This window comes from Squalius cephalus, assembly GCF_949319135.1.
Source record: "Squalius cephalus genome assembly, chromosome: 19".
Classification (NCBI taxonomy): domain Eukaryota; kingdom Metazoa; phylum Chordata; class Actinopteri; order Cypriniformes; family Leuciscidae; genus Squalius; species Squalius cephalus.
Genome location: NC_137140.1, coordinates 8,863,879 through 8,879,275, shown reverse-complemented (window position 1 = coordinate 8,879,275; position 15,397 = coordinate 8,863,879). Strand labels below are relative to the sequence as shown.

The window sequence follows — 15,397 nt, the reverse complement described above, 5'->3', positions numbered from 1 at the left end:
CAGAAAACGTCCTTCTTTTAATTTTCAGTCTGGGAAAACATATAGTTGTTATTCTGCATATTTGAATATGCAGTCTTGATTATTATATTGCCATTTTCACTTAAGGTTTTGAATGTGCTTCATCCAATCAGAAATTAAATCTGACTTTGTTTTACCCCAAATAATAAACAATGCGCTCGTGATGGATCAGATGGAAAAACAGCCTAGAAGCGTTTTTTTCCTTTATAAAAATAGCTGAACTAAAGCCTACATAGCCCTGTGCTTTGTGAGTGGAGATAAAAAACATCACAGGGAGAGAATAATTCCGATCCTCCTCACCGTTTAAAGATGATGAAGGCCACCAGGCCCAACAGCACTGCAGCCAGTATGGAGGTGTAGATGGGAATGAGGTTGTCGCTCAGCCCATGGAGTCTCTTCAGCCCAGGGTCAGCCGTGGTCACGCTCTCCGTAGGACTGTTGGGTGGAGACTCGTCTGTATACGAGACAACTGATGGAGCAGGAGAACAAAAAGTAGAAAGGGAAGGAACAGGTGTAACATATGGAGTAGGAGGAAGAGAAGGAGAGGTTGAGCTGTTAGGAGTATCTAGCTCTGTTGGAGGAAAGGGACAAAGACAAATAAAAAGAAAAAGAAAAAGAAAAAGACATTTACAAAATCTGTTAGTTGCTAAAAAGCTGTTTAAGTATGTGAAATGGCATAAGAGGTTTCTAAAGCAAGTTAAAAGTGCATATAAGATCATGTAGTTGTTATTCCAAATGAGCCACAATAAGCTAGGGAAGGATTGAGTTAACAGCGATACTAGGGGCGCATTCATGCAATTCAATACCGCAGTTTACATAAAAGATGAAATACTGAACATACTGTGTATATATATATAAAATTTTGCTTGAATAAGTTTTGTTGTGTTTAAGTTAGTAATTTAAAGGGATAATTCATGTCTTTCACTGTTTCCTCACCCTCATGTTGTTCTAAAATGTGTGCACCAAAGAAGACATTTTGAAAAATGTTGGACCCCATTGACTTTCATTGTATGGATAAAAACAGTTCATTCTTCAAAATATCATCTTATGTGTTCCACAAAACTATTTCTTTTAGGGTCAAGTTAGTTACAGCATTAGCTGGGATATACATGACATCTGTGCCCACTGCTCATTTCCACAGAATTGGAAAACTTTCCACTGAAAGTTCTACACATTCCCTGCATGCTTTATTACTTAATATTATGGCTAATTTGTTTGTCTGATAAAAGTTCTATTAAAATGTGTAGTAATACATTTGTGGAAAAAGTTTACTGATTCCATCTAGGATGTCATTCGTTACTAAAACTAATCCAAAATAAAAGACACAAAAACAGCCCAGAGAATATTGTAAAATTGAGTAAAAGCACATTAGAACTAAGACTGCTTTGTCTTGGCCCTGTCAGCTCTGTTCGCCGGCAAGCTAAAAAAATTATTCTTTTGATTGGATTATCTTTGATTCAATCGGGGGCCGTAATAAACAGGCATTGTCCTGAGTCCAACCTAATGGACACTCAGATAGAGCAGGAGACTATGATTAGATTGGAGAGGTATAAGTTCAGCCCAAGTAGGACAGGCCTCGCCCAAGGCTACTCTGTGTGTGTGTGTGTGTGTGTGTGTGTGTGTGTGTGTGTGTGTGTGTGTGTGTGTGTGTGTTGAAAGTTATACCATAGACAGATGGACAGACACATTGGAGATCATTAGATATTCTGGCTGTAGGGGGATGGGGGGTGGGGTCATTTGGGGTTTGGTTTGGGGGAAGGGCCATGCTCTAGGGAATGTTGGGTATGGATTTATTGATCAAAGTACTGCAGAATGAAACATTTTGGAGGGAATTTTGGGCATGTGAGCTTGTTTTGTGGCCAGCATTGTAACTGACCTCATTCATGAAACACAAGTAGAACAAAATTCTGTAGAAATAGTTTTGTAACGATATTGTTGTATGGAATTGAATGTAACAATTTACATAAGAATATTTTTTTCTAATTGTATTGTTTCAAGTTAGAAACATAGCATACTGCTATGTGGTTGCTAGGGTGTTCTAGTTCTAATATATAATGCATATATCTAATATATAATGCAACCCACTTTTTGAGTGGCCTTGGCTCTGGAAGTTTCCATAGGAATCTTTAAAAAGTATTTGTTAAAGAGTTATAAGCCATGAATCAAATCAACCAGATACGAGGTGAAAGACAGCATTACAAATTTTGCTTTGAAGCAAATAAGTTAGGGATGCTCTCAGATTGATCGGCCACATCGGCCAATAATCACATTCTGTGACTCAGGAGTAAATTGGTAGAACCGTAAGAAGTTGCCACCAACGCACATGCAAACAGTATACAGATAAGGCTTTTGTGCCACTTTCTGCTTTGTAACTTCACGAAACATTAGTAAACCAGAGTAAATCACACAACTTTATTTAGAGCGGGCTGTCTCAATTTAAACAAGCTCAGACACAAAATAACACAACAAGCGTAGATCTTGAGAAAATCCTCACGGAGTGACACGACATGCTGCTTGGCTAAAGCTATAAGGTGTGGAGAACAATCGGACACTGTTTTACAGTGATGACAAGAAATCGGTAGTCCGTTTCGGCTGCAAAAATCATTATCTGAGAATCCCTAAAAAAAGTATTTAAAAATCAGACAAACAGACAAAGGTATAAGTCTGTGTATTTAATGGCTATAAGGATGAGGGAAAGAACTACAACCCTATGAAGTGAATGACAATCTAATCTCGACCTTAACAGATGCCACTAGTGTATTGTCTGAAAACAATATTTGAGTATCTTATGAGGCTTTGAATTGTGTTTGCAGGTAAACAGGCCCGAAATTCAATTTCTCAATTCATATCCGCTTCCTTTTCCTCCTGAAATCTCTGGATAATATGCCAGTCCATAAGCACATACTCACTCACACATATTGAATCACTGGAGAAGGGACACCAGACACCAACATGGACAGAGATGTTCTTTGTCAAGAAACAATCCCCCTCCATACCCATGTCTCTGGAACTCCTCTGACTCTCCGTATTGCTTTCTTTCTCTTCCATTATCTCTCCATCACATCTCTCTCATGCATGGTTGACCTTTAGTCGGCCGGTTATCCTCAGCTTCATAAAGACGTGACTCTCTCATCTACACAGTTCTGCTTTGTCCCTCTTAGCAGTTTATTATACTTTTGTTGTTTCTATGAAGCACATTTACATATTGTTCTTATACACACAAATACCGTATCAGCGGATGTTCAGAGGCATAAATACTGGCTACCTGACAATGTGACAATGCCTGGCTTTCATGATTGTAAACGGTCCACAAATCAACCTGAATGGATCAAACTGGCAGACAAAGATGGACTAGTTACAGAGAAAACAACTTCCCATTCAAACATCTGATCTGTGAATCATCACTTTGTGTCAAGTCTGAATCAAAATAAACTTGAAAAGACTTATTAATTATCAGTCAATGAAACATAACGGTTCAGTATATCTTTACCCACCACTGATAGTAACAGATAAGGTCTGTAAATATCATGAAACTTTGCATTGTCTCTTCATGGATTTAATACTAATTTGAAACTGTTTGGTATTCCGGGACATCCCCGCTGCTTTCATCCTCTCAGATATGTGGTTAAAAATGTTCTGTTTCTTTCCTTGCATGCCCTCCTACGCTCTTGACAAGAGTTTAATTTCACTCGACATCTAAAACCACATAATTCCCCAATTATCTGCCATTGTTCATAACTTGAGAGAGAGGACGATAGTTCTAACATTAGTAACTGTCAGAAAAAAGTGTAATGCTTGCACCTCACACCATATGTTTGTCTGTCAATGACATGAAAAACTAGATATCGACTGTTGATCTAAAAAAACAAAGACATTGATTCTCATCCAGGGGGCCAGGGCCCACTAGGGGCCCTCCATAAACTTCCAAGGGGGTTTCAAGATAAATTAAAATAAGACAAAACAAGCTTTAAATAAGCTAAAACAACTAAAAATAAAGATATTTCTTATTTTAATTCACCTCCCCAAGAACACTTTGTTTCCTTTGAAGAAGCAGGGTTCCCAGAGTCTCGAAAAACCTGTATTTATGAGGTGGCCTAATTTTCAAAGTGTGATTTCTAGACCTGGAAAAGTCATAAATTAATGAAACTTTTATAATGAATATACATTTTTAAAGATATGCCCAAGCTCTTTTTTTTTTTTTTTTTTTTGAAAAACAAATGTAAAAAATTTGTGGGGCCTTCAAATATTTTTGTGGACAATGAGGAGCCTTGGAGTGAAAGTAGAGAACCACTGACATACTAAGTGAGTCTCTTCAGTTATTGATTTACATATGCATTAAATGTATTCCAAACAAAACTTCAGCGCATGCCCAGTACACAGTTGACACGATCTGATCCGAAGAAAGTCACTGCAATGATGTCACTGTAGTTATTGCAAAAATAACTTGCCTTAGAATCCTACATTTATGTCAGAAAGAGCTTTTTAGCAAATATTTAGTAAAATTTACAGTCTCATCCACTGACCGTTTCGTAAGGCATGAGATGCAAATAAATATACAGATGTTCATATGACATAAAACATATGTAAGCTCATCACAGCACTGTATGTGCAAAATAGAGAGAATCAAGCGTTTATAGGCTTCATTTGTTTCCCCCGTTATCAGATTATTTCAGGTCTACACCACCACTTTCAATCCGATCTATGTCATTATTGTTATAGTTGTGGTGTGGACTCTGCTATTAGAGTTACAATGATTTTTTTTTAAATTTGTTCATAGTTATAATTACAGTTTTCGTTCTTGGTGTAAGAAACCACCCTAGCATTGGGCTGTGGTCACTTCCAGTGTAGACAGTTGTGTTTGGGATAATGGCACTAACTGTGTGTTCCATTTTCATCGAAGTTGCATTATAATGTTACAGAATATCCCATACATTATGAGCAACAAAAGAGAACAGGCCTGGGCAAAAACAGTCTCCATTCTAACACATTTTATGGCATAATAGTCTGCACGTGTGCATTACTGTAATCATGTATGCCTGTGAAAGCAAAATCAGAAAAAAACCACACACAGACAGATAATTATTTTTTACAATCACAACTGTTTGATTGAGAAAGTCTATAACGAGAAGATGATGGAATGGAAAAAGTATTTCCTGTAAGCGAGATCTGACTGTGTCATTATGTTTATCGGGAATATACGCAGCTACATGCCTTGTCAAGCTGGAGAGGAGAGCAGAATATGTAGTGTGTTGTTCGTGTGCATGCTTGTTCTCTGCAGCAAAATGTGATACCGCTCACAAAAGGTCAGTGTGAGTAACCTGAGAATGCAGCTGAGAAACTCCATCTCTATTATCGACCACAAACGCTTCTGTACATATGCTTTCTCCCCCTCGCCACTAAATCTGTGTCTCCTGATACACATCTGTCTTTTCTTCTGCTTTCCTGTTTTCTGTTCTCTTATGTTTTCATCCTTTTTTTCAGATCTTTTGCTGAAACTTTTTCCTTCCTCTTTCAGATCCTTCTCTCACTATTGTTATAATCGCAAGCCAGAAAATCGTACGATCTGTATCATGTCAACAGAGTCAAATTGTCCCTCTAATCACCAAGTTAACCTAGTCTAGGGTAAGTTAACAATGTCATCCACTGGTCAGAGTCAAAGCTCACTGGCAAGGAAATCTGATCTTCAACCAGTGCTTCCTACTACCTGATTTAATTAAGTGCTAATGCATAAATTCTGTTCACTGCCACTCATGATCTTTAGGGATTCCTGTCAGTTAAAAGTCAAGAATATTTCCTTTTTCTGAGAAAGATTACTTAGTGGTATTTAGACAAATAAATGTATTTTGAAATCTGTTTTGAAATAAATTTGAACTTGAAGGCTTACCAGGCCTAATGTTAACATGGTAAAACTTTATTTTAAGGTGACGTAGTTACATGTTACATGTACTAATTATATACTATAGCATTTCAAAGTAGTGGACATTATTTGTTAGGGATGCACATTTGAGTAATTACACAGTAACAACTTTACTAAAAATGAAGTGTTACTATTAACACTTTTGAAATCACTTAGGGCCCTATCATACACCCGGTGCATTGCTAGTTTCAGCCCGACGCAGTTATCATTTTCACGTCCTGCGCCACGTTGTTTAAATAGCAAATGCATTTGTGCGCCCATGGGTGTGCTGGTCTGAAAACGTGTTCAGGCGCATTGTTGGCGCGTTGCTATTTTGAGGCAACTGAAATAGACTGCGCCATTGATCAGCAAAAACCTGGTCTAAAGTCAATGGCGCAATATTTTTTTGTTGTTGTTATTTAAAGGGCGTGCATTGTGTCGTGGTGCTCTCGTGAACGTGCGTTGGAGGCCGATATGGAAAAGAATAAATTGTTGAATAAAGTGTTTTTTTGTTTTTTTTTGGCACACAAAAAGTATTCTCGTCGCTTCATTAAATTAAGGTTGAACCACTGTAGTCACATGGATTATTTTAACGATGTCTTTCCTACCTTTCTGAGCCTTCAAAGTGTTAATTAAATAGCTGTCAATGGAGCCCTCCCATTGGATTTCATCAAAAATATCTTAATTTGTGTTCCGAAGGTGAACAAAGGTCTTATGGGTTTGGAACGACATGAGGGTGAGTAATTAATGACAGAATTTTTATTTTTGGGTGAACTATCAAGTGAGTGCTAGACGATGGCTAAATAAATCACTATAAAATGAACAAGAAGGCAACATTACAGCGGGCAAATGATTGATTTTTGAGGCTTTTTTATGCTTGTTAAATACATTTCTACTTGTTATTTGAATAATCTTTGAATATCTTCTTGTTTAAAAGTATAAAATAATTGCGCCCCTAAAAGATTCCTGGTTAACCGCCAGTCCGCCACTTCTCATTAACTTCACCAGCCAATGAACTTCTTTGCTTGAATGTCAGTGATGTCATCCGGACACACTCTTGCCACACAATATAGTGGGTGAACCTTGACATTGGGGTTGTGAAGGGGAAGATTGTGAGATAAAAGAATAGATGTAAATTGTTCTCAACTGAAAGGATTCTCTTGGAAACTTTGGCAAAAAAAAAAAAAAAAAATTGTGTAAGAAGCTGAAATTCCACGCTGGGCATAGTGGAATTTCAGTGATGTAATTCCAGCCACAATCACAGCTATATCCCAGAGGAAGAGCAGGACAGAACGACTGGCCCAAAAGCTTCAGAAATTCATAAAGCAGAAAACTTAGCTCAGGCACACGCCAGATCGTCACCCCTGGAACCTCACATCAGGGTAAAGCATTGCGTTACCCCAGAAAACAGCCCATTGCTCTGTCCACTAATGTCATAGGGCACATGCCAGACAAGTGCAGACAGCTGGGGATGAGCAGTTGTCATGAATGGACACACTTCATTGTCATAGGATGAGGAGGGTGTGGAAAACACAGAAAGAGACTTATTATTTCATTTCTGTCCAGTACAGACAGACGTCTCTGTTTCAAGGCATACATTGTACTAGGCAGAAATAGAGGTCAGAGTTAAAGAGTCAATATGGGTGATGATAAATCTTTAGGTTTGGATGGGAGGGAAATTGACCAATAAAGCTCCTCTGTGTGCTCTTCTTGCGCACACACACACACACACACACACACACACACACACACACACACACACACACACTGCAGTGTTTCATGGCCACATCCAAAAATGAATCACTAGAGAAATACATTATGAAAAGTTTCATTTTTAACATTTTATAATATCTCAAAAATCAACAAATACATCTATACAAAACTGATTAAAATTATACAAAAACATTTATATTTCAATTCTGAAGTTGTGAAATTATTTCTTAAAATAAGTAATCCCATTAACATTACATATCATAATAAATGGAAATATTGTCATTACTGTAATGTGAAAAAAATAATCATACTATTTATTCTGTATTATCATGACAGTATTTGTGGTATTGCCTTTTTACTGATTCAAAATAACTGTATTACAGTAATGAGAATCACCTTCAAACGTGTTAGTGATTTTAAAGCTTAAATTTAAGTTTTAATTTAAATGAGCTTTAAATAATAGCAAAAAGAATTCCTGTAAAAAATAAATAAGACAATATTACAGTCTGCATTTTTGTTTATGAAGCTTGTTCAATCAATTTGTACATAGTTTCGTTTTGATAATCTTTGATTATCTTCTTTTTTTAAATATAACATGAAAATTATAACAAATTTATTAAGATTATTCATTATGTAAATACATTTTTATCCTCTTGCTTTAAGTTTAATCAAGTTTCCTTTTAACTTTTAACCTTAAATATAATTTTCAGCTTGTTGTTGTAACAGTAAGTTAATAATATTATCTTTTCACAACAATGAATCCCATTTCCATTCTCATTACCATAATGCAAAAATTGTAATTACTGTAATGTGAAAAAACCCTATACTGTTTATGTATTTGTTGTATTGCGTTTGTATGGGTTCAAAATGATTGTATTACAGTAATGACAATTTAATGAGAATCATCAATGACAACAAAACCTTCAAAGCGAAACTTCCTGATACATTATGGTAAGAAGAACTGTCACGCTGCAAAAAAAAAAAAAAAAAAAAAAAACCTTAATTGCACAAAAAAGCTCTGTTTTCTTTGCCAAATTCTTTATCCTTTTGATTTTGGGGTGAAATGTGACCTTTCTTGAAGGATTCACTCGATTTATGGGGCTCTCTGACACACACCACACACCAAGACAACTTCATGCTTTTTAATGAAATTACACGCCACTTCATTCATGGTGCCTGTTCTCACACATGACTAATCTCCCATTAGAGCAAAGAAAAAATCTGAAGATCTGGGTGCTTTCACACATGGTCCTCTTCAGGAGTCTGAGCGCTCTTGGCTCACTTGATTTTCCCGATTCGCCCGATTCGCAAATTACCATTTTGTTTGGTCATCGGATGCCTCCATACATATCGCACTATTCATCACGGCTAATTCTGTTTGAAGATCTCTCTAAATTATTTGATTAACCTGTAAGTTTACGTTCTTGGAGTTGTCTTTGGCGACAGAACCTGCTGCAAACGACAACAGCAACAGAGTGCCGAGCTAATGCTACAACTACGACTTCCACGTTTTTTCATGAGGCTCACTGTGTTGCCATGGTTTCTATGGCAGGAAAAGCGGAAACCGAGGATAACGCGGACATGGTGCCACTGACAGGTGACGCGATGAGGAGGGAAGTTACACTAGTTAAAATTGTGAAAGCAAGATGGTTTATATTTCTGCAGCATCTTATGCGCAAGAGAAACAAGTATGCAGCCATCTTTAGAATTTTGTCTTTGAATATTAGGTCTATATATTTCTATGGCATCACTTTCGAAGAGTAATTGGCTGATGAAGTGAATTTACTTATTATAGAGTAAACGAAGCATTGTAATGTTTGAAGCGGATATCACAACATATGTCAGTAGACCGGGAGGATTTTAAAACGAGCGCTTCATTTATAAATCCGTAAGATCTTACCTTCATGCTGTGGAAATACAAACAGGAAGACAGAACACAACGAGTGCAGCGCTGAAAAGGGGAGGTGCTACATAAGGTCTATGGTCTAGTACATTTTTTAATGTTCCTGATACATATGAACATTCTTTATTTGAGACAGACGCCTCACTTCAATGTAGTGGACAACAAAAACCTGAAATCAGTAGCCACCCGTGACCTATGACCTCTCACCTTCATGTTAAGACCCCGGAAAGAGGTCAGACGGGGTCAGAGAAAATCTCATGTTGATCATTGACAGATAAACATCAGGCATGCATACCTACACACACGCCTCAGCAGACAGGTATAAACTGATCCAAACCACATTATCAGTGTCTAATGTTTGCCGATTAGCTATTGGCAATGGCATTAATAATCTTTATTTAAAACAATTACATGTCAAATAAAATCAAGAAAAATTTAGAAGTTAGAAATTTAGTTAACTGAACCACTTTTCTTTCCCAAGTTTTCCATACTAAGTGGCGGTATAAGATAAGGGCAGCTTTTGTTATTCATATTGTTCATACTTAAGTTTGTGGATATTTTGTACTTAGGTTCATAGATTTGAAGAGAAATCACACTGTACGTATTAAAGTAATAAAATTAAGTGCAGGATGAGAAGGATGATTTTGTGCTGATATGCTAATGCCTCAAATTGTGATTTGTTGAGGAGAAGTGTGCTTAGTTTCCAAAGTGATCGGATTTGCTATTTTTGCGTGGAGGACATATTTACAGAACAGAATATACCATAATCTGTAGGAATGAAACATTACAAAAGATAGGCTATCTTCATTGTTTTTCTTAGACAATTAAAAGGAGAGCAAATGTAAACTTCTAATTGAGTCTTCTGTTTCCCAAATTGTCCTACTGAGAAACAAGATTTGCCAAGATATAAAGAATTTTAGGAGAAACATCTAACAGTTGGTTAAGCTGATAATAAAACACCTTTCTACTGAATCACAGATTGTGTCCATGCACACAGATTGCATAAAATATATATATTGTATTTATGGACCCTACTGCACTTATGTTTTTTTGTAATGGCAGAACTTGGGCTGTGTACAAAGCCTCTTTCTCTGATCCACTTCTGAAAGCGTGTTAGTGGCATGACCCAGAACAAAGCCTGTAATGTTGACTGCAGATCTTTGAATGTGATCCATTGCTCAAGATACTGTTTTACTTTTATTCACAGCTAAGTTCAGCTCAGAAATAAGACGACAATTATTAGGTTTCTGGCTACGCCAAGAGCATCTGACATTAAGCAGAGAGTTCAGTGAGCTGGGCAATCACAAAAGGTAAGTCATATTACTTGTCTACGTGCAAACACAACAGTGAACTGTGAATGATGCGATGATCATGAGAAAATCTCATCTATTCATTTATCCATCACATTCTGTCCTATAGGGAGAACTGTCTTATACAGTATGTTTTCATTTTTACAGTTTTTTTTATTTCGTCATAGTTTTGTCTTTTCACAAAAAAATCCTTTAATTTACGTCAATATATATATATATATATATATATATATATATATATATATATATATTAATTCAAGTCCACCTTACTTAATTTTATTCATTGTAAATAGCCAAACTGCAAAATGACAAAAACATAACAGACCAGCTTTTAACATAATAAAATATGTAGGCCTACACTAACGGTCAAAAGTTTAGAATAACTAAAATCTCAGGGTATCGGATCAATAATTCAAAATCTTCAGTTATGTTGCTGAATGAAGAAGAAAGGAAAAGTCCTATCAGTAAGGTAGATATGTTTAATAATGTGGAAATTTTCAAATATTTGGGAATTAAAATTACTCCAAAACTGGAAGACATAGTAACAAAAAATTATAATTCAATTTTTGAGAATACAGTGACGCTGGTTGAAAGATGGGCTTCTTTACCGTTGTCTTTAATAGGAAGAATTAATATTTTAAAAATGAATATTTTACCTAAATTTTTGTACCTATTTCAGAATATTCCGATCACACCTCCTAGTAATCTGTTTTCTAGACTTAAAAAGTTAATTATTAAATTCATATGGAACAATAGAAGATCCAGAATTAGATTATCTCTTTTATATTTGCCATTTGATAGGGGTGGGCTTCAATGCCCTAATTTTAAAGGGTATTATACTGCTGCCCAGTTAAGATCTATTATGTTTTTCTTCTCAACATCTAATGAACAACCCGTATGGGTAGAAATGGAAAAAAACTCTATTCTGAATAAAATACCCTTGGAATCATATTTATATGATTTAGATCGTAAAATTTTACAGAAAATGAAGGGTAATGTTACGAATCCAATGGTTTTAAATATGGTAAGTGTGATGACCAGGGTCTGTTTTGTCATGTGTTTGTTTGTGTTTGGACTTTGTTTTATTTCTTTCAGTCTTCTTGATTCTGTCGGTGTTGATTGTATTCAATTATCCCTAGTTTGTTTAATCATTAGTTTCCTGGTTTCAGGTGTGTTGTCTTGTTAGTTTGTATGATTCCTTTCGTTGTTCTCATTTCCCCCAGCTGTGTCTCTAGCTGTGGCTCTTGTTCCTGGTCAGTGATTGTTTGTAGTTGCTTTCAGTGGTTGCATGTAGGTTCTGTGTGTACCTGTTGCCCGTTCTGAGATTATCCTGTTCTGAGTCAATTCTGAGTTTATCCTGTTCTGAGTCAATTAAAGTCTACTGCTGCATTTAGATCCGACTACCGTCTCTGCTTCTACGAGAATCATGACAGAATCACTGACCAACTTACAACGGATCTAGCAGGTAGTATCCAGGATCCCGCTATGCATCCTGTAGCAGAGATCATGTGTTTCCGTCAGGGGAATTTACCCATTGAGGACTACGTGACGGACTTTCTGGAACTGGCTTATCAGACTCCCTTAGATGATATCTGTTTGATGCTGTTTTTTCATGGAGGATTGTCTGAGCCCCTCTACTCGTCGATGCCTGAGCCTCAGGGAACTCTGGTTCAGTATATTGAGTGGGCTCTTTCGATGAGCGGTTCGCCGTTTACAGTGGACTTCGTTGAACCAGCGCTTCTCACGGGCTCTGCTGAGTTGGCGCATCACGTGAGTCCCGTAGAGCCAACGTTTCAGGAGGGTCCCGCTGAGCCTGCACTTCACGCCAGTCCAGCCAAGCCTGAGACTGAAAGCGACATGCCCGCCAGGCCGGAGCCCTCTTCACCGCTGGCCCCGTCCAGCATAGAGTCTTCTTCACCGCTGGTTCCGTCCAGCTCAGAGCCCCCTTCGCCGCTGGTCCTGCCCAGCTCAGAGCCCTCTTCACCGCTGGTTCCGTCCAGCTCAGAGCCCCCTTCGCCGCTGGTCCTGCCCAGCTCAGAGCCCTCTTCGCCGCTGGTTCCGTCCAGCTCAGAGCCCCCTTCACCGCTGGTCCTGCCCAGCTCAGAGCCCTCTTCGCCGCTGGTTCCGTCCAGCTCAGAGCCCTCTTCACCGCTGGTCCTGCCCAGCTCAGAGCCCTCTTCACCGCTGGTTCCGTCCAGCTCAGAGCCCCCTTCGCCGCTGGTCCTGCCCAGCTCAGAGCCCTCTTCGCCGCTGGTTCCGTCCAGCTCAGAGCCCTCTTCACCGCTGGTCCTGCCCAGCTCAGAGCCCTCTTCACCGCTGGTTCCGTCCAGCTCAGAGCCCCCTTCACCGCTGGTTCCGTCCAGCTCAGAGCCCCCTTCGCCGCTGGTCCTGCCCAGCTCAGAGCCCTCTTCGCCGCTGGTTCCGTCCAGCTCAGAGCCCCCTTCGCCGCTGGTCCTGCCCAGCTCAGAGCCCTCTTCACCGCTGGTTCCGTCCAGCTCAGAGCCCCCTTCGCCGCTGGTCCTGCCCAGCTCAGAGCCCTCTTCGCCGCTGGTTCCGTCCAGCTCAGAGCCCTCTTCGCCGCTGGTTCCGTCCAGCTCAGAGCCCTCTTCATCGCTGGTCCTGTCCAGCTCAAAGCCCTCTTCATCGCTGGTCCTAACCAGCTCAGTGTCCTCTTCGTCGCTGGTCCTACCCAGCTTAAAGCCCTCGCCGCCGCTGGTTCCGTCAAGCTCAGAGCGTGCTGATCCTGATCCAGAGACTAAGTATCTTGTCACTTCTGCCGATCTAGAGTCTGAGTCCAGTCCTGTTCAGTTGTCTGAGTCCAGTCCTGTCCAGTTGTCTGAGTCCAGTCCTGTCCAGTTGTCTGAGTCCAGTCCTGTCCAGTTGTCTGAGTCCAGTCCTGTCCAGTTGTCTGAGTCCAGTCCTGTCCAGTTGTCTGAGTCCAGTCCTGTCCAGTCGTCGGAATCCAGTCCTGCCCAGTTGTCTGAGTCCCCATTCCCGACGGCGTGTCTTCACCGTCGTAGGAGGAAGAGGAGGAGGACACGCTTGGCTCGATTGATTCCGGAGGGTGTTCCCCAGTTTCTCGCCCTGCCGGCCCCGCCTCTGCGCCTCGCCCTGCCGGCCCCGCCTCTGAGCCTCGCCCTGCCGGTCCCACCTCTGCAGCTCCGGGAGTTTTCTCTTGAACCTGCTTACAGCCCGGAGGCTTCTTCCATGGATTTCCCCAAGTATTTTTTTGGGGGGGGGGCAGTGGGCACCCTGAGAGGGCCATGGAGGTGGCGCTTACATGGACCTTTGTATGGCTTCATATGTTTGAACTTCCTGTTCGGCCTGAAGTTCTTATGCTGGTGATCCCGTCCAGTTTTGTGCTTCATACGCCTTGGTCCCCGTCTGAGTCTGCTCCACCCTGGTTCCCGTCTGAGTTTGTGCTGACAGGGCTTCTGTCAAAATCTGCTTCGCTCTGGTCCCCCTTCAAGGATGCTCCGCCCTGGCCGCCTGCACAGCCTGCTCCGCCTTGGCCGCCTGCTCCGCCCTGGTTGCCTGCTCCGCCCTGGCCGCCCGCACAGCCTGCTCCGCCGTGGCCGCCCGCACGACCTGCTCCGCCGTGGCCGTCTGTTCCGATGCCGTCCTGGAATCCATGGTCTCTAGCTATCTTGTCTGGGACTCTAGGACGCCCGCCCCCCCTTCCCAGGTCATCGCCTTGGTCTTGAACGGCGTGAGGTCACGCCTTCCAGAAGGGGGGAATTATGTGATGACCAGGGTCTGTTTTGTCATGTGTTTGTTTGTGTTTGGACTTTGTTTTATTTCTTTCAGTCTTCTTGATTCTGTCGGTGTTGATTGTATTCAATTATCCCTAGTTTGTTTAATCATTAGTTTCCTGGTTTCAGGTGTGTTGTCTTGTTAGTTTGTATGATTCCTTTCGTTGTTCTCATTTGCCCCAGCTGTGTCTCGTTTCCCTGATTCCCTCTGTGTATTTAAACCCTGTGTTTGCTCTTGTTCCTGGTCAGTGATTGTTTGTAGTTGCTTTCAGTGGTTGCATGTAGGTTCTGTGTGTACCTGTTGCCCGTTCTGAGATTATCCTGTTCTGAGTCAATTCTGAGTTTATCCTGTTCTGAGTCAATTAAAGTCTACTGCTGCATTTAGATCCGACTACCATCTCTGCTTCTACGAGAATCATGACAGTAAGGGTATGGCATGAGACGCAGAGATATTTGAATATCTCCTATATAAGTGAGATATCTCGCTACTGTCCAATATGGGGAAATCCTAAATTTAGTCCCGGAAAAGTAGATGTAGGTTTTAAGACGTGGGCAGAAAAAGGTATTAAAAGTATAAAAGATTTATATAAGGAAGACAATCTTATGTCATTTCAAGAATTGAGTAATACATTTGATATACCTAAAAGACATTTTTTTAGGTACTTACAGATAAGAAGTTTCATTTTATCATTTCAAAAAAGTACTGGAAATATACCACCACTATCAGTTTTGGAAAGAGTAGTCACCAAAGATTGTTATCATAAAGGTCGGATTTCACTTCTGTATAATATGTTGGTAGAGGGCT

General features: G+C 40.0%; 1 protein-coding gene across 2 annotated transcripts in view; it reads right to left on the bottom strand.

Annotated features, from left to right (window-relative positions):
* Positions 1-15,397, bottom strand: part of ngfrb (nerve growth factor receptor b) — a 46,041-nt gene that overhangs the window by 6,344 nt on the left and 24,300 nt on the right. The window contains exon 4 of one of the 2 annotated variants that reach the window (XM_079852283.1): positions 319-589. In XM_079852283.1, the coding sequence (XP_079708409.1) occupies positions 319-589 (271 nt within the window). The remainder of the gene's footprint in view (positions 1-318; positions 590-15,397) is intronic. The other variant, XM_079852284.1, reaches the window with a different exon arrangement.